Source organism: Topomyia yanbarensis, chromosome 1 (genome assembly GCF_030247195.1).
Source record: "Topomyia yanbarensis strain Yona2022 chromosome 1, ASM3024719v1, whole genome shotgun sequence".
NCBI classification, from domain to species: domain Eukaryota; kingdom Metazoa; phylum Arthropoda; class Insecta; order Diptera; family Culicidae; genus Topomyia; species Topomyia yanbarensis.
The window spans coordinates 208,098,318-208,124,481 of NC_080670.1; the positions used below are offsets into that span (position 1 = coordinate 208,098,318).

The following is a 26,164-nucleotide window of genomic DNA, read 5'->3' on the forward strand; positions in this document are numbered from 1 at the left end:
CCAAGTAACAATGACAACCTCTCTTTGTTTACTTTTTCTTTCGATTATTACGACGTCACTATAAAACTGTTCTTGTGTCTACCCAACAGCTTTACAAAATAGGTAAATCACTTTTTGACTCGGAACAGTATTTCTAGAACTCCTCAGAGCTGCTCCCAATTAAACAATACTTCAGCTATTCCCCACATTTCCAGCGGGCCATTCGATACCTACATAGTAGGCGTGATCTCAACAAAGCAACAAAACCCTATAAACAAACCCTAGCAAAAAAAACAAACCAGCGCCAACTTGGGTGTCAATCCGTTTCCATATATCTTTCAGCTCTTGCTCGATTACTGCAAAGGTTTTTACTGCATTTTTTATGTGCGAGATGAATTTCAAATGAGTCCGCGCGTCACGAGACGCTGTATGGTTCTGTTTGTGTGAGTGAGTATGTTATTGTTTGTGCAAATGAAGTGTAACTTCGTCAGCACCAGCGAATATTCCACCGATTTGTTGCGTCTTTTGTGTACCACCTACCATCACCACCATTGTGTATTTGTTTGTGACGACCATGAAACCAATCGGATATCGATTGGAAAATCTGGCACACTGGGTTGCAGCGAACCATCAGGCAGGGAATACAAACAAAACGGTCAATGTCGTGTGGGATTCGCCGAGCGTACAGCAGTCGCTATGTCATAATAATTGTTGTTTATTTGAAAGTTGGTTTTCCGCTGTGCGCTTAATTTGCAGTTTTACCTTCATGCTGCCCCCGGAATCGATGGTAGACACTCTCTGTTGAATAGTAAAGAATATCCGTGACTAAATAGAAAGAATTAGTTTATAGCTGTCACAATCGGTGATTACCTTCTGTGTTTAACACCTCCTTGAAAAAAACAAAATATGAAACACCTGGGTCGTAGCAAATCATTTACCTCTTCCGTATCATCGTTATTGATTACCACGCTCTCTCCTATGCCGCATGGAGTACGTATCACCTGGTCAATATTCAAAGCATCAAAAGCCATGACTCGGCGGAATGGAAGCCCGTTCGTTCCAAGTTATGCCGTTCCGTGGAATCATGACAGCCGGCAGGCTGGTGCCTGTGGTGCAGTATGCTATCCGGCCGGGGAAAACATTAACAAAGAACAAATCAATCATTTTTAGTGGACCACTTTTTTCCAATACTGTGAGCCTCAATCAAATAGAATGCTTGCTAACCGATCAGATTGTAATGGAAGAGATATCATCTGGAGAATTCCACCGGGTCTATCAACCATCCATCTGCGTCGGTATTAACCCGTTTTAGCGTTCGAATTTCGTGGAAAACGATCTTTTTCTTCACGAGATTTTGAAAACCGGAATGTAATGATTTGATAAACGTCACTTTTGTTCGCTCAACGAAAAAAAATGCAAATGTTTGCTATGATCCTCCTAGCGATTTGCCATTCCGCTGCTATGGATGACAGCGATCAAAGTGTCCATGACAACAGTCACCATGCCATAGCAGTAACAAACTTTTAATCAATCCGCATTGTTGTCGATCGTGCCGCGTTGTTTATACCCGTCCATATTTTTACCAAAGCCAAATTCCACCTCAAACAAGTGAAGGAAACGGAAAATTATGTTCGGCCAAGGCTAGTGCCGCGACCTTCACGTTTCCGAAAAAGAGCGTGCGACGTGTGCCGAGTTATACCAAATACCTAACGTGTGTGTTTGTCTGTAGTAATTCGATTCTCTGCCGATCAGTGTAAAAATGATCCGAAAATTAACGGCTATCTAATGAGTACTTATAGGCTGAAATTACAGGTGAATGGGGAGAACAGATCACGGTTTCAGTCAGAAAAGTGGGTAACGAGTTTAAATATAAAATTCGTTTAAATTGTTCGTTCACGAATGTACCATTGTCTTGGCAGTCAGTTCTCAAACTTACCAAATTGATTAATTCACACGTCCCGAGTAGGTGCGCGCAGCAACTCATTCAGCCCTCGTTTCAACACTTGTCTTGCTATAATTTTTCAACCCACGGGTTCTCCGAGGGTGTCCAACCTGTTTTCTAACCATGCTCAGGAACTAACTAAACTCGTAAACACCCTTGCTTTAGTTAGTTAGTAGTGGCTCACCTTGAAATATGTGCTAATTTTTACACGTCTATTTTATTTTCTCCACCAGATGAAACAAAGCCCTACCAAACGGCGGACACTTCGTGGGACAGTACATTATCGTTCGATCTTACAACCGGTGGCGGCGGCGGCGGCAATAAACGAGCACCAGAAACGGCTCCCATCATCACCGACAATAAGCGACAGCAGCAGTTGCAGGCTGTTACGGACCACCATCACCCACCTCAATTGATCCCATATCCGTCGGAACGGAATAGCAACACCAAACTCGACTACAAACCGTCAACCCGTACGGTCAGTTCCGAGGATAGCTGCTACTCGGAGGGACGGTACATTTCCTCCTCCGATGACGAAGACGACGAGGACGACGACGAAGACGAACTAGATCTGGACGAGAACGATATCCGAGAGGAGTACCTCCGGGAGCATCATCACCGCAAACGTAGTCTCGGTCAACCAAAGAACTCAACGCCAAAGGAAGCGGCGCAAATCGCCGCACCGTCGGCTGAAATCGTCGTCATCCCCGATCATCATCAGCAGGTGGTGGCGGGTGCTGGGGAACGAAGACGCAGTATCACGCAACTGCAGAACACACTCAACAAGGCCAAGTATCACTTTTCGTTCGATAAATGGAAAGGTCACCACGGCGGTGGCAGCAGCAACAGTGCAGCGGCAGCAGCAGCAACAGTAGTGGTCAACGGGAATCATCATCACGTCAGTACCAGCCGAACCGTAGCCCCCTGCATATCCGGACCGGTGGCTGTTGGTGGAGTCGTTGGCGGTAATGATAAATTGTTGATTACCGATCTCGCTAACAATAATCGGAATTCGGTGCACGGTAAGTTGGTTTATTTGATATTGAAAAATCTGAATTTTCTTTCTCAATTGGTCATTTTTCCAAATGCTGATATCATCTCCGTGATTACAAATGTTCCAAAAGATTTCGCAAACTGTGTTGAAAAAAAATAGCTCTTCGTTTTTAATAATTGGCGTAATTCGTCTAACCAACCGTTTACTATATTTCTTCCTAAAATAATATTTCAAAAAGCGTTTTTTTCGCCAGTGAATTAAATACTTTTACAAGTCTATGAAACCTCAGGTTGTTATTGTTACATGACAAATGAGCACGTGCAAACTCTCGCATCGAAAACGTTGATTCGTTCGCGGTATCGTAAGATGCGATACGACTCTGAATGGACAAATGATTTTACTGAATGCAAATTCACTAATTGGAGTAGGGCGTCATTGAAACAACACATATGCAGGTAAAATTTGTATTGATAACCCCACCGTTGATCTCAACTTTGTGAGCGGGCACGTAGATGCTGTACTCCTCCTTGAAAAAAATTGCTTTTAGTAATCAAAATTAATTTTAAATAAATTTTCAAAATCTTCCGCATGCTATTTGTCTCATACCTACCTTGGACAAATTTGACACAATATTTTTCACTTCGTTGGCACTCGTAATGCATAGGATAAATTTGTTTTCTGCTTTCATGCTAATGGAGTGGATATATGGGCACATTCGATCATTTTCACGAGATTTTTTTATATTCACGTTCTCCAATAGGTGGGAGTGATTATTGGTATCTTCCCCCACAACTTTAATTTGGATGGTAATTTCCGGCTAAAAAAAAATAGTTTGGGTCAACGTCCGCTTACACTCTATGGTAGCTATCATGCTAACTATCAATTAGTTTTTTTTTCAGTACATGACTGATCAATATACGGTTATTACGGAAAATATACAATCTGTCAGACATCTTGACACTTTTTGGCCATATGAGCAGGATCCAAACCAATTCGGAGTCCGGAATCATTTTCACCTCGTTGGACATCCTCGATATTGGTGACTCAATCAGTATAACTTGTTCGTTTTTCTAATTATGCCGTCCTTTTCGAGACTATTTTTTGTTTCAGCTTGCCTCTCATCCCAACGGGAACACATCGTGGCGGTAGGATCGTAGGTTTAACGTTATGATCTAGTTCCAAATTAGCCGTGCCTGGAAGCTTGCCGCACCCGGTGACATTTGTTTTTGGTAGTCAACGATATCTGGTGATGTTATTATAACGACAATGATATGGCAGTTGCAAGAGGAAAAAAATACGGAACTATAATGAGGGATATGACAACACGAATCACTGTATCCTTTAGAACCAAGCAGCTACTAGACTATATACGACAGTTCTACTACAAAAACCAGTGTACATCCCTTCTACCAAAACGTGATTGTATGTGCAACTTGCTGAAGATTTAATCGCCGAGAGATCAACTGCAAATAACGTCAGCGGTGTGACAAATGTTCGAAGCAAAACTGTAGATTAACGAATCATGCATCCAAGGACTCTAAATGTCCAAAAACACGAAAATCAATGAACCCATGGCAGCAAGGAGAAAAATCACGTTTACGAAATCGTTCCGTTCTTTTGTTAACATGGCAAGCGGAAACTTTGAATGGAATAATCCTTTAGGACCTAAAGCTAAACAAATCAGGAAGGAAACGCACTGAAAGCCGCGATCGAGGTCTAGAAATGTAAAAAGAACAATCAGAAGAAATAAGGCAGTGGAGAACAACAAACGAACGATCATGTAGAACAAAATGTACAGGTAAATTAAGGTTCAGCTGAGAACGCCTCAATAAGCGGGCCATCTTGGAAAACGAAAGAAGCAGTTTTTTCTCACACCGTTGGAAAAATCTTCATGAAAATCAATCAGTAATACTCTACCAATGCCCGGAATAAATTGATTCATTTTTATAAAGATGTTACCAACGGTGTGAGAAAAAACCTGTTTTTTCGTTTTCCAAGATGGCCGCTTATTGAGGCGTTCTCAGTTGAACCTTAATGTGCAGTGGATCAGGGAGGAGTGATATCAGTGTATTTCGTAGCGCAGCAATACTGTACACATTGGAGCAGGCTTGATACAATAAACCTGTTGTAGGCTAACAGGAAGCAAAAGTCCAAGCACAAATCAAGGTTGCTGAGAAAAACGCGACATGCAAAACTATTGAACTTTTACACAGTACCAAACACTGAAATTATGAAGCTGCAAAAGCCCACTTTAACGAATGTACGAACTAACATTTTCGCTTGGCACGATTGGTAATACACGTTATAACAGTGCCACTTTCGAACTATGGCTTTAAAAGTAATTCAACGTAGGATGTTCAGAGTTTGAATGAAACCCGAGCTGAAGTACACCGAATATTGGTCGAATTAAGAGTACAAAAATACAAAATCACCAGATAACCTCACAATCACCAATTCTAGACACAATGGAAACAACTACTCGCAAAATTGCAAAAAAGCGTCGAAGTGGAACCATTGATCTTCTTGAAATTGGATGGATTTAATGGACAATAGTATCTAGGGGAAAGCCATTTTCATACAAATCCCTAGGTTCAAATTGTACAAAGCTCCTACTCTCGCTCCCTGTCAGATTCAAGTTTGTTTTCGCGAATAAGACATTATTTGGATGAATGTTTGGAATCAACTAGCCAAGAACTAAGAGGGAAGTTGTGCACCGATTAATGAGCTACATCAACAGGAAACTACTAGAATTTCTTCGAAATAACGATAAATGATTTAAAAGAGATATTTTCGTAAGCTAAAATGTTATTACCTTTGTTTCATCCTTAGGTTTTTCGATTGATTGGCATTGGTAAGTAATTCAATGAATCATAACCAGGAAACGCTTGATTCCGCGAATTCGAAGATCGCCGATTAAAACACGGTATGCAAATTGTCGAATTAACCTCTGTGGTATCGTTAGAAAGGACACTCACATAGCTTGTGGAGCCAGAAACGGAAACGTCAAGCTTGGGTCTTGGGGCCTCAACTTCACCGGGACGCACTCAAAACAGCACGTTGAAAGCTCCTTCTGAACCAGTAACGGTCACTATGTTTTAACACCAAGTTTGCCGCCATCTCAGTCGTCCCGGTCGTGCTTACGCCACTGATGATTGCCAAAATTACAGCTCTGTGTCCAACTTCATACCCTGTGTAGGCTACTTAGGGACGAGGAGAGTGGTTTGTCGATAGCGATGCACCTAGGTGACGTGCATGCTCGCACTGTGGAGCATGGAATTTGAACTGATTTCTCAGAAGTTTGCGAACGTTTTTGATGATCGTATCCCGACAACAGAGGAAACAAAACACTAACATCTGGGAGTCTCAAAGAGAATGTACAAACGGCTCAGATCATATTTATGTCACAGATAACTGAATTAGTTCGACAGAATCTGCCGTACTCGTTCCGTTCTCCCCCGAAGGATGCCACCTGGATCGTCTGCTGTTTACACTGTTTTTCAACGACGCAACAATCCTCCTGACGAACGGTGGTTTTCTCACCGTGCAATTTCACCACATCAAACATGGCGTGCTGATTATGTTCAAGGACATTAACGAAGCAGAGTTCATTTCGCGGAAAAAAACATGTAGCACACCTCCGAATGCGTTAACGTTAAAATCAGCATTCCCGTTTATATAAACGACGACGCTATACGCTTACATGATTTAGCACCGCGTGCTCCTGATTGCATGATTAAAAGATGAATGCGCAGGAACGGTTTAGTGAACTCCGGATACTAATACTTGGAGGAACTTATTCCCGGATGTTCCCAACGGTGTTCGTGCGGTGAGAATGTTGTTCAACCAAGCCAATACCTACATACATAATCAGCTCATTGAAATCAAAAGACGGTGTTACAGCTAATCAGACAGCGTTGTCCAGCGTTGGTCACGGAATCAGAGCAGACCCGAACGTGTCAGTTCAGTAGGAGGCTACTTCTACAATAACTGCGGATCAAGTGGTTACAAATACTCACTCAACAACGATCGTGCTCAGTATCTCGAAACCTACAACCACCACATCCAGCAACACCAATTTTCGGATATTCCCATCTACTCAGCTATCTAATATCTTGATTTCATTGACATGTCACGGAGAATGAAAATACTACGCAATTATATAACAGAAATCTGTCGACCTATTCAGAACAAAAACAGTGAACCATGATGGATAAATTAGTTCTCCGACGCAACGCATTGTGGATGTTAACGCAGTGAGAGCGCCCGGAAGCTGATGAGAAGGCGTCGAGCAGTGAAGCATTTTTCGAATATTGAAAGAGACAATGCAGATATTGTTAGCAAACTAACTAAGATGGAAAGAGTGACACTAGGAGGAGAACAGATATCGAATTGTTCATCTTTTACACTCGCCAAACTTTCACCGAACAACGTGGTTTTCTACTCGGAAGGTTACGCGAAGGAAGGTTGGTCTGCTCATACCCGACTTCGTATGTTAAAAATGAGGGAGACTTTTACAGCTTCTACGATAAGAGGAAGTATACAGTATTAGCTCTTGTTCGGGAGTTCCAGCAATAGTCGGAATCTGGTCTCTACTAAAGCATGAAGGTAGCGTTAGCATTAGTCTTCAAAATTAATGTCTTTGCCAACTGACTGCAGTCGCCAATCAATAAGCCCCCCTATTTTAAGGTAAAGTCAATTATACCATCACCAGTTCAGTGGAAACAAAAATGCTGTCAACATCACCACATAAGAATGATCAGGCCTTCTCAGAACCGAAACGGCAAATCCTACTGACATTTTGCTGGTGACAAAACACTGTAGATAAACTCATCCTTTTCCGATTCGTTAGGAAGCACACGAAAAAGCGTCGGCACGACCGAGCAATTTCGACGAAAAACTATCATGTCCACGAGAAGAACATAACCAAAAAGGCATTCGACTGAGTTCAAATACAATCTACAGCGGTTCTACCATAAAAAGCATTCAGACGACGGCGAAATTTAAACCTTGCGTTGGTCGAGTAAAATTCGGTGAAGAAATCGACCGTTTCCGTGAGGAACGCTGGACAAGTTGGACATCGGGCCACGTTCGGGTTCGGTCTCGTAAGGCAGCACCATTTTCGGAAGAATTGAGTCTACTATAGTAGAAATCGCCAATCGAACGGAACGACAAAAGTAGACTTGTTCAGGTGAAGGACGTCGTGGCTAGCAGAACGGATTCTGAAAGCCCTCCGTAATCGGAAGTTCGTGGCACTAACCTCCAGTAGGAAAGTTTTTATTTGGCACACAGCGCAAGCTGCGAAGGAGCGATTTTTCTTCTGGTACACGCAGTGAATACTACTACAGTTTTGTTTGTCAAATGCAGTGGAGACCGGCAATCATTCTACCCGTTCAACCCGCCAATCAAAGGAAGGTCGCTGTTGGAATTTTTACTCGAAGAGCCGCGGGGTCTGTATTCGCCGATGTGATGGAAACATTCCGAACGACAGAAGTGTCTCAATGCGATTGCTGACATGGGCCGGAAAGGCTAATGCAAGTTGGGCAGATAAAAAGATGGCTCCATCATACGTGAGTAGCGCTTGGGTAAATGTTTAAGTAGAGGTTTTACCCACTACTCGGTTTCTTATATAAATTTGCCCGGCAGACCCTTCTTTTCAGGGCGGCCTAGGTGCTTCTAACAGAATTTCGGATTTTCGTAACAACAGAAAGAGTAAACAATCAAATACAAGTACAATTTACCTGTTGCTGCTGGTGGCTCACTGCTGCGGGCGGTTTCCTCCGACCGGCCGAAACAACAACGGCCGCGTTCTCCTTCTGTCATTGGCTGCTCCGGCAACTACGGAGGTGAGCTAGGCTCCTTTGTTGGAACCTCCCTAGCGACGTTGGTGACAAATGACCGGATTCCCTTGCTCCCCGCAAGGAATCCCGGAAAACACCACAGTGTTCTTCCCAGGTGGAGCTGTTGTCCTACCTGCTTCCCTCTCTTTGACTGTTAGCTGTAGAAGAGAGCAAGGCTCGTTCGATTTATCCTCTACAGCGAGAGGGGCGGGTTTTCGAGGAAGCGAAAACTCCTTTGCACTTAACTTCCCTTGGCGGCGATCCGGCACCACAAAACAAAAAGCACCCGGACCACGGGCCGGCACCTTTCGACAGTATTTTCACTGCCTGGACGTCTGTTCTTGCTCGTGGTCCGTCTCCCTCTGTTCTTTCATGACGGCCGCCTTTTTCACTCCACCAACAACAACCACCAACAACACACCGCCGCATAGCTGGCAGTCATTGCTATGGTACAGCATAGTTAGCAATCACTTTTGCAGCGACAGGAGAGTGGTAACCTATCTAAACTCTATGTTTCTTATAAACAAACATAAAACAAAAATTACTACACCTATCTGAACGCACAAAACCGTTCACAAACGCGTAACTATACCAAAATTTACAAACTAAATGTGAACGATATCGAAACAGCGGTGAGCATAATTTTACGTAAACAATACACTCTACGGAGAGAGTACGCACAACTAGGTGTATTTCCACCCAGCGCTAAATTGTCATCTATCTACGGGAAAACTTTTGACAGCAGTTGGGGTTAGAACATCGTCAGGCCACTAAACACCATTCAGTTACAGTTACAAATACATTTAACAGGAAAAAAAAAGAAGCTTGCATCGACACGTAATAACCTAGCACGTTTTCACAAGTTTTTCACGACCAGAATGTTAACGTCAGATCCAGGCACGGCCTACTTTATAAATGAGTAGCTCAAACTGGAGCGATTGATGTGCGATTCTGTTCTGTTTAATAATAGTCTTTCAGGTGTATTGAATGGTCCATGTAATGTTGTCCATTTACTTTCCAAGACTATACAGCATTTCTTGCTAATTTTACCGTTCTTCCCAACATCTGTAAAAGTCAAATAAAATCATTTTTTTGCTGAAAAAACGCTACTAACGCCCCCCAATCCCTGTCTCCATTCCAGCATCCACAATGCCGAGCACAACTTCCGCAACGTCCTCCCCGCTACCACCGTTGGTCATGAGCCCCGGGTCCAGTTCGATCGCAGCGTCAGCTGCATCACCCTGCTCGGCCAGCCCATCAGCCGCCTCCATTTCATCGGAACCGTTCTCACGACTATCGCGCTGGTTCTCGATACGTCGCGGCTCGATGAATCAGTACGATGTGAAGGGTCACAGTGGTGGTGGTGGTGGCGGCGGAATGACGAATTCGGTTTCCGCTGGCGGAAAAGAAAATCGTCGCAACAGTATCGACCACGTGGACTCGACCGGTTCCCTCTTCGGTGGTACCACCACCGGCAGTAGATTCGATGCTGGCAAGTTGGCGATGGGAAAAGTTATGGAAGCGGACGAGGATCCTCTGCAGTTGGCACTGGACAGTTTTGCGATGACCCGAGGTGCCGGAGGGGAACCGAAAACGACCGAGAGGAGACACATTCCGGTTGCACTGCCACCGGCTCCACCGGAACTAACCCAGCAGCAGATGAAACGAAGACTGATCGTGGCCGCTATCGTTCACAGTGAGAATTCTTATGTGGCCTCGTTGCAGCGGCTGGTGAATGTAAGTCACTTAACGATTTCCAATAATCAATTACTGATATGCTTTTTTATTTGACAGGAATACAAACGACCCCTCGAGGAAAGCAACCCGCCTATTCTGAACCCATCGAAGACTGCCATTCTGTTCCACCGCTTACCGGAGATCCTACAGCTGCACACTCTTTTCCGCATTTCGCTAGCCGATTACATTCAAAGTTGGGACACGGAAGAGAAGATCGGTGACGTTTTCGTGGCCACCTTTAGCAAATCTCTCGTTCTGGACGTGTACAGCGGATTCATCAATAACTTTTCAATCGCCATGGATCTGGCACGGATGGAAGCGAAGCGAAAGTCGGCTCTGTCCGATTTCTTCAAGGTTAAACAGATCAGTTCCCACGATCGGTTGTCGTTCTTTGGGTTGATGGTTAAACCGGTGCAGCGGTTTCCGCAATTTATCCTATTTCTGCAGGATCTGTTGAAGTATACCCCGCAAGGGCACCACGATCGGATGTCACTTCAGTTGGCACTGACCCAGCTGGAATCGCTGGCGGAGATGTTGAACGAGCGAAAGCGGGAAGCCGAACAGTTCCAAGCGTTTAAGGAAATGTTGGAGAATATCAGCGGAACGTTTAACATTCGTTCGTTGGTTTCCGGCGGGACGTCCGATACGACGATCAATAGTAGTAATACGAGGTATCTGTTGCGGGAGGACAATGTTACCCAGCTGGAGTTCAATCAGTCCGGGTATATTGTGAAGAGTAAAAAGCGACGGTTGTTGCTGTTGAACGATAAGGTTCTATGTGTTTCGGTGGCTCCCAAACAGTCGCACGAATTCGGTTCCTCGGAGAAGCTGACATTCAAATGGATGCATCCGGTGCAGGATGTTGAGATTGTGGATAATAATCAGTCGATCACGCTTTCGAGGATACTAACGGCGGGTGAGTTTTGTTGGTTGATTTAAATTCCGAGAGATCAGCTTATTTGGTGTTGTATTTTGATTTGAAGGTATGAAACGAGGTAACAGTCTTAAATCAAACTCGAGCTTCGATTCGCCGCATCTTGGAACGGGCGGGCATTCCGTTGGAAGCACAGCAACGATGAACAGTTCGTTCGGTAGCGGACCCGGTGGAACGTTGCCGGGTTGTGGTAGCGATGCGGATAACCTGTGCGGAGAAATGAACAATCTGATGCATGACTACGAGGTCATGTCCAGGATTAACGATCTGGTCGGTTCGCTCAAGGGTAGCTACAAGGAAATCAATCTTGGTGTGACGAAATCCATCCTCGCGGATATTCAAACGTCAATACAGGTAGGCATGGTGATCAACGCTTGCTCTGTTTTTTGCTAACATTTTCCCATTGACAGAAAAAGGACGAAGAAATTTCCTGGGTGGATTCGTGCTGTCTCCAGTTGGTACTGAAAAACGTTGCCAAGGGTGGCAAGGAGGACCTAACGTACACATTCCAGATCGAGAGTCCACAGGTTAAGAAGGACTGGATAACGGAGCTGCGGCTAGCGCAGCTCGCACTGGATCCGAACAATTCTCCCGCGTGGCAAATCGGTGCCGAGCACGAGCAGAGATACTCCCTGGCCAAGATGCCGCTGTTTGTGAAGGCCTACCCGGTCTACAAGTCGCAGCATCAAACCGAGGTTAGTGGGTCGTGTTTCCTGTTTACTGATTATTTCATGAGCATGCACTTATTGCTTTGGTTACTTTGTGATACTAATCCTTTATTAGCTGGTAGTCATAGGTTCACACTACTTTCCCTTGCATCCTGCGTAAACCCGGCGTCAAATCTAGGCTAGTTCCTACCGAAGTCGTTTTATTTAACATCCTGTCATACCTTGTCCTAATCCATTGTGTTGCTTTAGCTTAATCCGGGGGCTTTGGTTGTGGCCGTTACAGCACGCGGGAAGGTACTCGAACAAAGTCTCACTACAACCTGGACAAACCGTTCTGTGTACTTCTAGGTCTGCTGCGGATGTTATTTCTCATCAAACCTAGCGGCATCTGGGGCTTACCGGCTGAAACCTTCCGCCCGGAAACGTTCGAAGCACTCGAACACGCTGTGGATCTGCTCGAGCGATAAGATCAACAGTCACGTAACGATTCTTTCGCACAACAGCGCCCAGCACCAGAGTAACGGGGGATTCGGGGAGTTGGCTCGGTTCAGTTTGGGTGAAACGATCGTCACCTGTATGGAGTATGTGAAGGAGGGCGGGTTGATCACCGGAGATGACGTGGGTGTGGATTCGATCTGGATGGGAACGAACAACCACCGGGTGCTGATCTATTCGGCCAGTTATCCCATTAATGATGAGCAGTTGGTTAACCTGTCACTGCCGGGAATTCCTAGTCAGATATTGTACTTTAATGAGCGTGTTTTCGTTGGGATGACGAACGGAAGTGTGTTGGTTTTTGGCCGGACGGAGGTAGGCATCTGGAGCTTGAACAGTCCGAAGATTTTGACGGTACAGTCGGAACCGATCACGAGCTTGTTGGCGATCAACAGCAGCGTGTACTTTGCGGCTGGTCAAAACGTCTACGTGATCAACGGAAGAACGAGTGAGGTCGAGAAGAACTTCCACATTAAGCACACGAATTCGGCTAACGTTAGTTCGAATGTGAATCTCCTAGCCCACTCCGGAATCGGTCTATGGATCTCGCTGAAGAATTCCAGCATCATTTGTTTGTATCATACGGAAACGTTCAAACATCTACAGGATATTAATATCGCTTCGAACGTACTGCGAGTGACTTCATCGCATCAGAATCCTTCGAGGGAATCCAGTTCTGCCATTCAAGTAACCGCTCTGATGGCGGCCAAAGGAATGCTTTGGGTCGGAACGAATGTTGGCATCACGTTGACGATTCCTCTGCCGCGACTCGAAGGAGTTCCGATCATCAGCGGAGGTGTTAACATCTCCTACCATGCTCATCTGGGTCCAGTCACCTTCCTGCTTCCTCTTGTTACCAAATCCTATCATCCCCTCAGCACTGCGCAAGCAGTCAAGGCCCCTGAACTGAAACTGATAGCAGCGAATAGCGAAAACAAAGAAGAGAATCGATCGGTGGAACCGGTTGTCAAGGTGGAAGACTCAGAAAAACAGAAGGAAACTACGGCTTTGAAAGAGCAGATCTGCTCCAGTCCGGTGATCCTTCGCCGAAAGAAACAACCTCCCATGGACTCCGGTCGTATGGCGAAGACGCTTCCCAGGAATCTCCGAACCAGTAGTGGAGCTTTTTCACCCTCCATCCATTCGACGCTGTCCTCCTCGTCCCAGTACTCGGACCAGACCTGCGATGTCTACGGATTGTACAGTGACCTAATTTTCGTCAAAGAAGACATCGAAAATCAGGACGATCGTAACATTCTAGATCCCAGCTACGAATATCAGCGCCGAAGCGATCCGGACATTGCAGCTATACCGGCCAAAGTAACCACCCTGGACCGACGGCTACGGATGAAGGTGAGTCGCCCCCGATCACTTGACCTGTCCAATTGGTCCATGGAATCACGATCGTCCAGCGTGTACACTTCCTCCGGAAGTGACGAGAACGTGGGCGGTCGCAGCGCAAATGGCAGCAAAAATGTATCCCGCAACAGCTCCAGCGCTAGTCACAAAATGAATAACTCCGATCTGGACAACATCAACGAGCACGAGGTGATCATGCTGGCACCTCTAAAACCAACAGAGCCGAATCAAGGCACCTCCAAAGAATCAACCGCTCCGTCGGCGTCGTCGTCGTCGGAGCTGGAAAAGTATCCTTCTCACACGGCCAAACGGAAAAAGGCTCAGTCGACGAGTGCCGGCGGTGCCGGAGGAGTAGGAGGAGCTCAAACCGGTGGAGATAACAACGGCTCAGCCCGGAGAACGATCCTCACGCTAACCGGTGGTCGAGGTTGCGTCAACTGGCGGCACATTTGGGAGCGGGCTGGTCCTGCGGACGGTACAAGCAAATCCGCTACCAATTCGCCACAGAATCATCATCACCACCAGCAGCACCAGCGGACTAACTCGGCCACGTCCCTGGCCGGGTTGGGACAAACCAACTCAACCGATGCTCATATAATCATTTGGGAGAAGAAACTGTAGGTTTGTATTTTTGTTTTCCTGAAACAATGTGAAAAGTGTAAATAATCCGGCTTTTTTGTGTGGATCGAGCGGTACTTTTTTAGCTTTAGAGAAGAAAAAAAGTATATGAATATAGTCCTATATGTTGATTTGCAACAAACGAATCCCAGTGAACTGGTAGTGTGTGCTGAGATCGCATAAAAACCCATTTAGGCAAAAGAGTTAAAAAAATGTGATAGATATTTTTTCGTTGCACACATTTCGATTGCATATTCTCATATCTCACCACAATCATATTTTGTTCACCCTTTTTTCCCGGAAAGAAGCGAAAGCCATCGCTTCAACCGCGGAACCAGGGCAAAAAGATGTATATTTAACTAATTTTATATATAATTTTTATAATTGGCATACATCAAACCAACGGAGAGATTTGTTAGTTGTAAATGAAAGCATATATTATATAGAGTCAATCGAATCGGAAAAATCTAGCAGAAAAGTATGAATTAGTATCATTTTTTCCACATCATCAAAAGAAAAAAAACAACCTCAAAAATCAAAACAGCGGTATTTATTGTTACTTTGTAAGAGAGCTACCACTCGACCAGATTTCCCATTCCGTGCAGCAATGATAATTGATAATTTTGTAACGAACCAACGCAGAAGAGAAAGTAGGATCCTCCCGTAAACCGCATTCTATTCGAGTAAGGAAAGTTTAATCTCTCTGAACCCGGTATCATCAGGTAGGCATTTAACGGTTTGTTAGTTTTTAGTACGAAACAAGAAAAGTTTTACCTATTGTACAGAACTAATACTACAGCGTTAGATTGATTACTTTGTAAAACTTCGAATTGAACGAGCGAACAAAGAAGCGTTAAGGGGGTTGGAATTTTGTACAGGATTCGTTTAGGATTATACTAGTTATTATTGTTCCTTTACACTTGTTTCCTTTCTATCACATGTTTTCATATCATTCGAAAGAGAGAAAAAAATAGTTCACCTTCTGAAATCACTGTAAATGTTTAACCCAACTCATCCTTGCTCTATTCTGGCCTCTCTGATCTGCATATCATCAAACTTTTAAATCTGTTTCAATAGAGTATTTGTAATAACAAGTATAGACAAAAAAAATCCCGGTGGCAAAAAAACAATAACCCAATTTAATAAAAGGACTAGATGTTCAATATTTGTAAAAAGTGAAAATGAAAAAAAAATGCTGTCTATTGTTTCCTTCTCTTCTATATCACCATCATTGCAAATTCTATAATAAAACTACACATGCACGCTGCACGATGGACAAAAGCACGGAATGTTTCTGCTAGCAGTCATTTTTACAAACCTACTTTATCTCAACGTTAGCTAGTGTGGGAATGCTGTTAACAATAACTCCTTTTTTGGATAAATGTGTTTCTCAACGAAATCTATACCCTTTTCCGTAATCCAAAGCGAACCACTACGGAGTAAACCTGGGGAACGTATTATCTGCTGCGCTGTCTAATTGTCGAAAGATGCCGAGTGAGTTGAGGGATTGCTCACTTGCCAGCATGTGACCGAAAAATCTCCATTTAAGTCTACTTAATGTAGGCTGGGAAATCTTTAGAGTTTGTACTTGTTCTGAATAAATCAAGGAAGATTCAACTACTAGGTAATATGCTTCTTGTATGAAGGCAGCAATCTCTTCTACAGACGTTCAGTAAAAAATGGTAAACTTCAAACCACAGGAACATATCGATCAATTTTTTTCACTCAAATCGATCTATCCGCATCGCTTATATTCTCCCATACGACGGCGGTATACTATTGTGGACCTGGGAAGCGTTCTGAGTCAACTTCCAAATGCATCCGGCCTTGTCAAAACTCGTGAGAACAATTTCCGAACCTGTTGTTTCAGCACGTTGTTCTTGGTCTGCACTTTGTGTGGTTATTGTCTACTTTGCTTTTATAGACCCTCGGGTTGTTCAGTTTTTTGATACATTTGATTAATCTGACGCTCGTTTCCGCTTCATTGGCCAAAATACGTGTCGACATAGATTTATTCTTTCTAACTAGAGTCAAGTTTCGGGTTGGAACATCTGGGTTTTCTGCAGTTCATCCAAAGCATAGTGTTCCCTAAACTTGTGTATGATGGATTTTACACTCGCGGGATGAATTCCAAAAAAACAATTTCCGTATAGTTACACCCTTTTCACTTAGCCATGTGTCCAAAACCTTAATTTTCATCTAATTTTCAATGCGCGACATTTTGGAAACGAAACATTTAAACCGTGCAAAAAAGTAAACAAACTGAAGATGACAGTCAAACGCACAGCATGCTGTGATGAGCACATTAAAACCTAATTCAACGTATACGGAACGACTCAACCATTTTCTCCGGACAACTTGGCTTTTGTATTGAGAAGCAAGTTTCCTTTATTACGAAGCCCCGTACAAAACCAGTTTTTTCGCTTGAGCTGGACAGACTTGAGCAATTGAAAATCGTCACACCGGTATTCAGTTCGCAATGGACTGCTCCGATAGTAGTAGTATCAAAACCAGCTCTGCACTTGAATCACAACAGCATTGGTTGCCACTTCCGCAAGACATCTTAGTTAAACTGACCAACAAAAAAAAATCAATCAGATTCAGATCTCCAAGTTGACGTTGGACCGTCATCCAGAAAATTGTTAATTATTAACACAAACAGGGATCTTCTCGAATTCAACCAACTGTATCCAGATCTAAAAACAGATCCAGGAGCATTTCAAGAAACCGTGAACAATACTTACCTTACCGTTCAGGCTAGAGCCTTGTTGTCTCTTGCTGTATGAAGAAGCCATCTCCACTCCACTCGGTCCATTGCTGCTTGTCGCTAGTCTCGCAGTCTTCGAAGGGTCCGCAGGTCGTCCTCTATCTGGTCGATCCACCGTGCTCGCTGTGCGGCGCCGTCTTCTTATTCCTGTAGAGTCGCCCTCAAGAACTATCTTCACCGGGTCGTCGTCCGACATTCTTACGTCTTGCATCTGCACGCCACCATAGATGGTACGAAGCACCTTTCGTTTGAAAACCCCAAGGGCGCGTTGGTCCTCCACGAGCATAGTCCAGGTCTCGTGACCGTAGAGGACCACCGGTTTAATCAGCTTCTTGTAGATAATTAACAATTTTGTTCGACCGGAGCGTCCTCCGGAGTCCAAAGTAGGCACGATTTCCCGCCAAGATCCGTCTCTGAATTTCTCTGCTGGTATCATTGTCGGCGGTTACCAGTGAGCTCAAATACACGAATTTGTCGACCATCTCGATTTCGTCACCGTCAATCCGAACTCAAGATGGGAGGTTCAAATTGTCGTCTCTAGAACCTCTTCCTCTCATGTATTTTGTCTTCGAAACGTTGATGGCAAGTCCAATTCTGCTGGCTTCAGCTTTCAGTACGTTTCTGACATCGCCTCAAAGTTCCGTGCCATTATGTCAATGTCGTCGGCGAAGCCAAGAAGCTGGACGGACATCCTGAAGATCGTGCCACTCGTGTCTATCCCCGCTCTCCTTATTACACCTTCTAACGCAACGTTGAACAGCAGGCACGATAGACCATCACCTTGCCGTAACCCTCTTCGAGATTCAAAGGGAGTGTCCCTGATACTCGAACAACGCACATCACCCGATCCATCGTCGCTTAGACTAACCGTGTTTGCTTATCCGGAAAACCGTACTCGTGCATTATCTGCCATAGCTGATCTCGATCGATTGTGTCATATGCCGATTTGAAATCGATGAACAAATGATGTAAGGACACGTTGTATTCGCGGCACTTCTGCAGTACCTGCCGAATCGCGAATATTTGGTCCGTGGTGGCGCGGGAACCCATGAATCCCGCTTGGTAGTGCCCCACGAACTCCCTTTCAAATGGTGAGAATCGGCGGCAAAGAATTTGGGAGAGGACCTTGCAGGCGGCGCTAAATAGTGTGATCGCGCGGTACTTCCAGAAATCCAACTTGTTACCCTTTTTGTAGATTGGGCAAAGGACACTCTCCATCTACTTCTCCGGAAGTCTCCTCCTCCCAAATTTTGGCGATTACTCAGCGCAGCGCAGCGCTCTAGCCGGTGTTTCACCACCGTATTTTAATGACTCGCTGGGTAGTTGCTCTACAGCGGCAGCTTTGTTGTTTTTCACCGATCTCCTCCTTGACTTCTTGGAGATCAGGGACCGGCAGCCTATCGTCTTCTGTGCGTACTCCAAGATCCGTTGCCATACCGCCTTCGTTCTCTGCTGCTTCACCGTTGAGGTGCTCGTCATAGTAGTGCTTCCCCCTCTCAATCACCTCACACTTGTTCGTAAGAAGGTTACCGTCTAAGTCCCTACACATATCGGAACGTAGCCTTTACGCGAACTGTTTAGCTTCTCGTAGAACTTCCGTGTGTCGTTTACGCGGTACAGTTGTTCCATCGCTTAGCGATCTCGTTTCTCCTGTTGGCGCTTCTCGCTACGGAGGACCGAGGTTTGCCTGTTCCGTGCTTGTTTGTATCGCTCCACAATCCGTCTCGTTCCTTGCTGCATTCTTGTCCTCTATTAACTGCTTACATTCATCATCGTTTCCTCGATTCGGAATCGCTGTACCTACTGCCGCTATAGCAGTACTTCCTATGGCGGAACGAATCTCCCTCCAGCCATCTTCAAGACTAGCTGCGCCCAGCTGTTCTTCCGTGGGTAGTGCTGCTTCCAGCCGCTGTGCGTAGTCTTGGGCAACCCCGGCGTCCCGAAGTTGCGCGATGTTGGGCCTTGGCAGTGTGGTACACCGTCGAGAGTTTTGAGCGCATGCATACTGCAACTAGGTAATGGTCCGAATCTATATTCGCACTACGATAGGTACGAACGTTGGTGATATCAGAAAAGAATCGCCCGTCGATTAGAACGTGATCGATTTGGTTTTCGGTGCGTTGGTCAGGCGATCTCCAGATGGCTTTGTGGATATCTTTGCGGGGGAAGAAGATTATACTTCGGACTACCATGCCACGGGAGGCTGCAAAGTTCACGCATCGTTGGCCGTTGTCATTCGATGCGGTGTCCAAGCTGTTTGGCCCTATTACCGGTCTAAACATTACCTCCCGTCCTACCTGAGCGTTCATATCACTGATGACGATTTTCACGTCCCGGTGCGAACAGCTGTCGTACACCTCCTCCAGCTTCGCATAGATCGCTTCCTTCTCGTCGTCGGGTCTCCCATCGTGTGGGCAGTGTACGTTGATAATGCTGTAGTTGAAGAAACGGCCTTTGATCCTCAACTAACACATCCTTGCGTTGATCGGAGTTCATCCAAATACGCGTTGACGCATCCTAGCCAGCACTATAAAGCTGGTTCCCAGCTCGTTGGTGGTGCCACAGCTCTGGTAGAAAGTAACCGCCCGACACCCGCTTTTCCATACCTTTTGTCCTGTCAAGCAAAGTTCCGGCAGTGCTACGACTTCAAAGTTGCGTGGTTGGAGTTCGTCGTAGATCATCCTATCGAAAGCTGGGCAGTTCCATGTTCCGAGTTTCCAATCGTAGTCCTTATTTCGTCGGGTAGGTCTCTGCCGATTGTTCCGATTCGTATTTTCTTCTGTATTGTACGTAACGGTTAGTTTTCCAGGGCGGCTTGTTGACATGGGGGGCGGCTTCCCCAACCCCCTGTCTCGCCGGAGGACCATCGGGTCAGCTCTGTTTAGAGTCGCACGCTGACACGAGGATGATACATCAGCCGCCATTAACATGGGGAACAGACGCTCGAATGGACTCACCCTCCGAAAAGAGGAGCTCCCCCTCTTCCCTGTCAGCATACGACCATGGTCCCACCGGGTTCCTTATCTTTCCTATGGTTACTCGTACTTCAGCTGGTATCGCTGGAAGTTACTGGACAATAGGCTAAGGACCACTGTGGCGAACCACCGGATCTATATTACGCATTGCCCGGTCATTTACCAGCCCTTTTAACTCTCCGCTTCGTCGCGATCTACTCGTTGTAGTTCTCATTGGTAGACCTAGGCTCCAGAACGAGCTAACCGGTAGGTGCCAAAGTTAGTTCAACCCAGAAAATCAACCACTCTTTTGGTTGAAATTATGATAAATATGTTTTCCGTGTAGTATAGAAATGAAAAAAAAAATATTATTTCGTATAATTACGTGAAAATTTTGGAAAAAAAACCATGTGGACATCATAGGTAGGGGCGGCCGTATTAGGTGTTAAAAATTGGTATGCCATGAGAATTCAAAAAAAAAAATTATAGCTAAGATAGCGATTATAGCAATCTTGATGGCAGGAGGCGTTGCTAGATAGAGTAAGGCAATTTTCATCATACACGTGGTTAGATCGGAAGCAGAAAATATAGTGTATTTGTTGAACCAGTCTTTTTTAGCCTCGATTGCCGTACCAAGTTGGGCTGTCCCTGTTGCTAACATTGGCCCTTCGTATCCTCCAGGTGAGCTGTACTAAAATCACGCTTATTCTTGTTTATGACGAATGCGAGATTCGAACGAATGTGGTTTGTATTCTCGTTTACGTCAAGCTGATCGAACGAATTGAACAAATCGTTCGACCCGGTTGAGATCGGTGCTCCCTAAATTGTAAGACAGTAAGCAGCATCGTCATGCCGTGTGACAACAAATGATTATATATATATTTTTAAGTTAAATATTAGTTGGCTCATGTTAGTTAATCGGTGATTAGGGTGTACGCGGGCTAACTCGGCAACCATAGGAGGCGAACGAGTCTACCCATCTGACAAGCGTCGATGCTTCTGTCAGAAAGCGGAAGCAAAGCGAAAGGAAAAATCTTTATTCAGTTGGAAAAAGTATAGAGTGACACTTGAAGACAGTTGGTGTGCGAGCGAACGGCCGCCGTCCTTTTTCGAGTTTCCACGCGGGAAAAAGCACGGTACAGATTTCTGAACTGGTGGAAACGATTGTGCGAAACGGTGCACTGAACAACGATCGTACGCGAAGAGACTGCCCATGACTGCGGTTGTACGGCTGGCAAGAGCCTCGTGGACCAGCACGGGAAGAAATTCGGGGATTCCAAATGTTCACATGGGCCACAGAAAGGAAGCTCGAATTCGGTCACATTAAAATGTGCCAAGACACCGGTGAGCTATTGCACGTCGATCTGGAAGGCTGGGGAATATTGACGTGGGGTGAGGTTATGTGCACTGTTACCCAGTGCGGTGGTGATACTCGGGCAGTTCTTCAACAAGTGGTATAACTGTCCATCGGTGAATTTGTTCTACTCCGATCGTGATAGTGAAACTTAGTTTACCGCCCAACCTGAATGCCGGTATGAGTAGCGGTTGTGTGTGTACGTGGGCCATGATATAAATTTTGCGGAAGATCGGTTTGCGAGCGCTCTTCAAGCCAGGCCCACTGAATTCCGCAGTTGAACGCCGCGCCGAAAAAAAAACATAGATTGGAACCGAGACCCAGCAGACGATCGTATTCGAACGACTTGAGATACATCGACAGGTCTGGCGATTTGGCCAGCTGATGAAGATGACGAGCGAACTGACGTCATCATATATAAGGTAAGCGGGTGTACTGCATGGTGCTTTCACTCCTTTGATTTCGGTCAGTACATCCGAAATTCCGGGTCAGGTTGTAATGGCCCTGAAGGGACGGGCAGAATGGCCATGATGAAGAAAATGAGTAATGAGTAAAACCGCTGAATTCTTCTAATGGCAGCTGGTAAAGAGATCAATGCTCTTTCCCTTAACGTCTTTTTTTCTGCCACTTGGTCACTATCATCGATTCCACCGATCGCAGTTTTCCTAAATAGCCAGGATGAAAGGGTACCTAGAATGACAGGATGGGGCTTCCAGGCTACGTCCAGACCGATGACGATGGCCTCCCCAAACAAGACGGATTCGAGGCATTACGGTAGGCGAGACCTGTTCCAATACCACTAATGCTCAGTCCCACTCACGTTTAATTTCGAGTCTTTAGCGTCGATTCTCACTAAGTTTGCATATCTCCTGTTAACCGGGTGATTATAGCACACTCGGGTTCCGAGGTGACAATCTCCAGCTTTGAAGAGGCAAAACAAGCTAGTGTCCAAATTTGATCGTCGATCAAACCACGCGTTGTCTCACTTTTTGCAAACTGGTGATCGCTGGTAACAGGATCCCAGTAAAATATACATGAAGCCTGTCCATTCATAGTAGAAGGCAATCTTCTGCTCCAGCCCCGCCCATTAGGAGGTATGCCAACCTCGATCTAGACGGCTGGAATGCTAGGCTTGAAGTCAACCAAGCCGCTCTGCGATACAGTGGTGCCAGGATGTTAAAGATGTCTTCCTAATAAGCTGAAACTAGTCAACCAGGGGCCGTAAAATAGGAGGCTTTGCATTACAGCCTGGTTGCTGTTCCATTCGATCCACCTGTTACTTTAAGGTTAAGATATGTGGAAGCCAGGAACGCACGCTTGTTGCTAGGCACCGACGCGCTTGTTTACATTGAGAACAAATGAAATTCGAAGTGAAAATTCGAACGCACAAATGAGTTTTCGGACATTTTCCTTCGGTAATCTGCACATTGGCAGAAAATTTGAAGTTTAGTTAGTAAACGATTAAAGTTTCGTGGGTATTTTTTCAGTGCTGTGTGATTAAAGTGCATTTGAAAAAGTGTTCTGAAAGCGAGAAAAAGAAAAATAAGAGTGTTTCGAAAGAAATCTCCAAGTGAAGAGGGATGATATTTTCGCACAAATAAGAGCTACATATGGAATTCCGTCAAAAACTCGGGTTAATTGTATAGGAAAATGTTCTAGCTTCAACAGCTCAAGTAGCTGTTTCGTGGTACACCGGCAAGGTTAGTGTATTGAAAAACGTATTTTTATATTTGCTCATGTTAGATACAGGGTTAGGCAGGGGAGGGGGATGTGTACGGCATAGGAGCTATGTTGTGGCTCGCATGTATAATGTCCTTAAGAGCGACGTGAGCTGATGGTACGGATTAGTCTTTTGTCACCTGAATATTCTAAAGCCAATCGAGAACAACGTCCGACGACGTCAACGATGTCGTCTTTCTGTTTAGAAGCGTCCGGTTGAGAATCCTATTGATCATCCAGAACATGTCCGATGTCCGGCCTCACTCTCGCTAGCTCGAAATCTGTGGCCGATCACGTAAAGGGTTGTTCGGATCCCCTAGTGGAACAGCTGCTGGAATACGCTCTCACGCCAGAGATTTTTGGGAAGCTTTGTCTGAATCCAAAATGGTGATGAAATAGGGTTACAGAGATCCGAAACAAGTCTTGTTTGTTGGTGGCCATAGTCCGGCCAACTGGCGAAGGGTCGAGAGAGTTCTGCTCTTCAAGAAGTCGAAGAAGACAATGATCCCACCATTGACTATCACGTGGTCTTCCCGGTACACGGTTGGAGGAGTCTGATAGTTTGGAAGTCATTAGAAGTTCTCGTTCTTTGACATCATTTAGGAATTGGTTTTAAGCGAGCTACGTCATCCGTGAATCTAACTAGCTCGACTCCTACAGGGAACTTTAGCTATAGAACTCTATTATACATGATGTTCCGAAACGTTGGTCGAAGTGTAGAATCTTGTGGTAATCCCACCGTGATCCTTATCGCCTTCTGCCATTTGGTGCAACCATGTTGCACCAGCCTCTCGTCTGGCGTTGTCATCCTCTATTGAGGATGACCCTTTCCAAGATCTTGCCGAAAGCATCCAGCAGGCATATGGGATTCCGGGCATATGGGCGGATTCCCTGGTTTGAGCAACAACGGTAGGTTCTAGATCATTCACCGATCTGGGAAGTGCCCGGACATGGTCGAAACCGGCCGGTAGTCATTGTTCTTCTATTTGTTACTGTTACTGCTGTTTTACTATTGGCTAGTTAGCTGCAGGTTTCTTCATGGTTCGGAATTTTTCTTCTCGTTCTGACTTCGACTACGTTAGTTGGCCATGATAGAAACCCAATTGACGAATCTGCGCTGTAGTACACTGCATCAAATATTTAACAAAGAAATACAAATAAACTTTTGTCGAAAGTCTAGTGAGTTTGTGTGGAGCTAGACGGTTGTTTAACGACAAATCGAACAATTTATCTGTCTGCGAGCAAGTAGACGAACAGTGTACCTACCAGAGGCTTTATGAGGCTAGTATCCGGCATCAAAACACCTGTGCGTCTGTCGTGAAGCTTTGGCCTTTGATGGTCGTATCGCAGGATATATTCAGAGTCTATTACGGGTTAGGAATCCATCAACAGCAGCGATTCAGGTACATGTTCAAATGTATGGAATTAAAAGCCAAACACTAATTTGTTTATTTTACAGATTCACCGAACCACTGTCACCTCCTTAAACTGAATGTGTGCAAAATCGCTCACCCGTGTCAGAACTGAAAACAAGTTTTCATTGCTCTTTTCTTTATGTCAATAAAGTTAAATCCCAGATCAAAGTAGGCTAATCAAATATTTGTTTTGGTTCCTTTTTTTCCATTTTCAACCCAAAACAACAACACCAACACAGGGCGTCTTCATCTTCAATCTGGTCCAGTGGACTCCGGTCAAGTACCTCGGCTATTCGTACCCGCTGTGGGCACACGCCTTCGGTTGGTTCACCGCCCTGTCCTCGATGTTGTGCATTCCCGGTTACATGATCTGGCTGTGGAGAAACACCCCCGGTGATCGGGCTAACGTAAGTATACCTCCATCTTTTGATTGAAACCATTTGAATCTGTTTCTTTCTCGCCCCGTTAGAAAATCCGGTTGATCGTCAGAATCGAGGACAGTGTCAGTCAGCTGCGAGAGAGAATGCAAGCCGACCAAGAGAAAGCCATGGAGCTGTAAGTTCTGAACCCGAAAAGAAAATAAAAATACAATAACGGGGAACGCGATTCCGAGTAAGCTTAAAACTGAACCGAAGTGAAAACAACTACAACTACTACCGGGATACTAACTGAATTTAGTTGTTTCTTTAATCAGCACAACCCCCACACTTTTTGTTTTCCCTTCCTCGTGGAATTTCTCATTCAGTTTCGGTCCATAGCGTAATGTGAGGATTATTGATTACACTAACTTTATGATGCATTAATGAGTTTTAATTTATTTAGTAAATATTTTACTAACAGCTATAGACACACACACACACCCTTGTCCCACGTTCCGAACGCGTATACGCACACGCACACAATGTTAGTTGTATACTCGAGTTTTTTTTTCTTTGCGCGTGTGGAACCATCTGTAAGTTGTAAGACGCGAAGAGTACAGTTCCGGCTCCATTCTATCTAGGCGTAGGTTTAGCGTTTGTTTAACTGTTAAGCTAATAATTTTACCACCCCACACACACACATAAGCAGTTTAGTTTCCTGTTTTTTTAACGTTCCGATACGACAAATAGTGTATAATTAAACGTATTTATAGAACCCAAGCATTTTGATTTCTTGCTGATGATGACGGAAGAGGTTGCGTGAAACAACGAAATATCAGCGAACAGCAAGAATGACCATCAGTACGGAATAAAAAGTTATTTGTAAGAAATAATGAGGGAGGAATGATCCGAAATGCCTTGTCTACACACCGTTCAATGGCGATGATCCGCGACTCGGAGGAATTCATTTATGTCGAGCGGTGAAAGCTACGTCTGGAAGACCGTGACCTGAGAGGCTGATGACAAACGACCG

At 45.0% G+C, this 26,164-nt stretch overlaps 1 protein-coding gene and 1 long non-coding RNA gene across 2 annotated transcripts; one reads left to right on the top strand and one right to left on the bottom strand.

Annotated features, from left to right (window-relative positions):
• Positions 1-682: 682 nt before the first annotated feature.
• LOC131689954 (uncharacterized) lies at positions 683-1,333 on the bottom strand. The gene is made up of 3 exons (XR_009305495.1): positions 1,204-1,333; positions 850-1,100; positions 683-777 (listed from the first exon to the last, which is right to left on the bottom strand). It is a non-coding gene; the product is annotated as an uncharacterized LOC131689954 (long non-coding RNA).
• A 462-nt stretch (positions 1,334-1,795) lies between these two features.
• Positions 1,796-25,911, top strand: LOC131676197 (uncharacterized). Its single transcript, XM_058955319.1, has 8 exons — positions 1,796-1,829; positions 2,155-2,943; positions 9,894-10,489; positions 10,547-11,405; positions 11,473-11,777; positions 11,834-12,118; positions 12,440-25,179; positions 25,242-25,911. Exons 1-7 carry the CDS (start codon positions 1,796-1,798, stop codon positions 14,564-14,566), a joined length of 4,995 nt encoding a protein of 1,664 aa, XP_058811302.1. The 3' UTR covers positions 14,567-25,179; positions 25,242-25,911.
• The last annotated feature ends 253 nt before the right edge of the window (positions 25,912-26,164 follow it).

Excerpts from the sequence above, each read along its gene's own strand:
- LOC131676197 (XM_058955319.1), top strand. The coding sequence starts at position 1,796 with ATGGGGAGAACAGATCACGGTTTCAGTCAGAAAA. Across the intron at positions 1,830-2,154 it reads TCACGGTTTCAGTCAGAAAA|ATGAAACAAAGCCCTACCAA; the intron begins GTGGGTAACGAG and ends TTTCTCCACCAG. Across the intron at positions 2,944-9,893 it reads TAATCGGAATTCGGTGCACG|CATCCACAATGCCGAGCACA; the intron begins GTAAGTTGGTTT and ends TCTCCATTCCAG.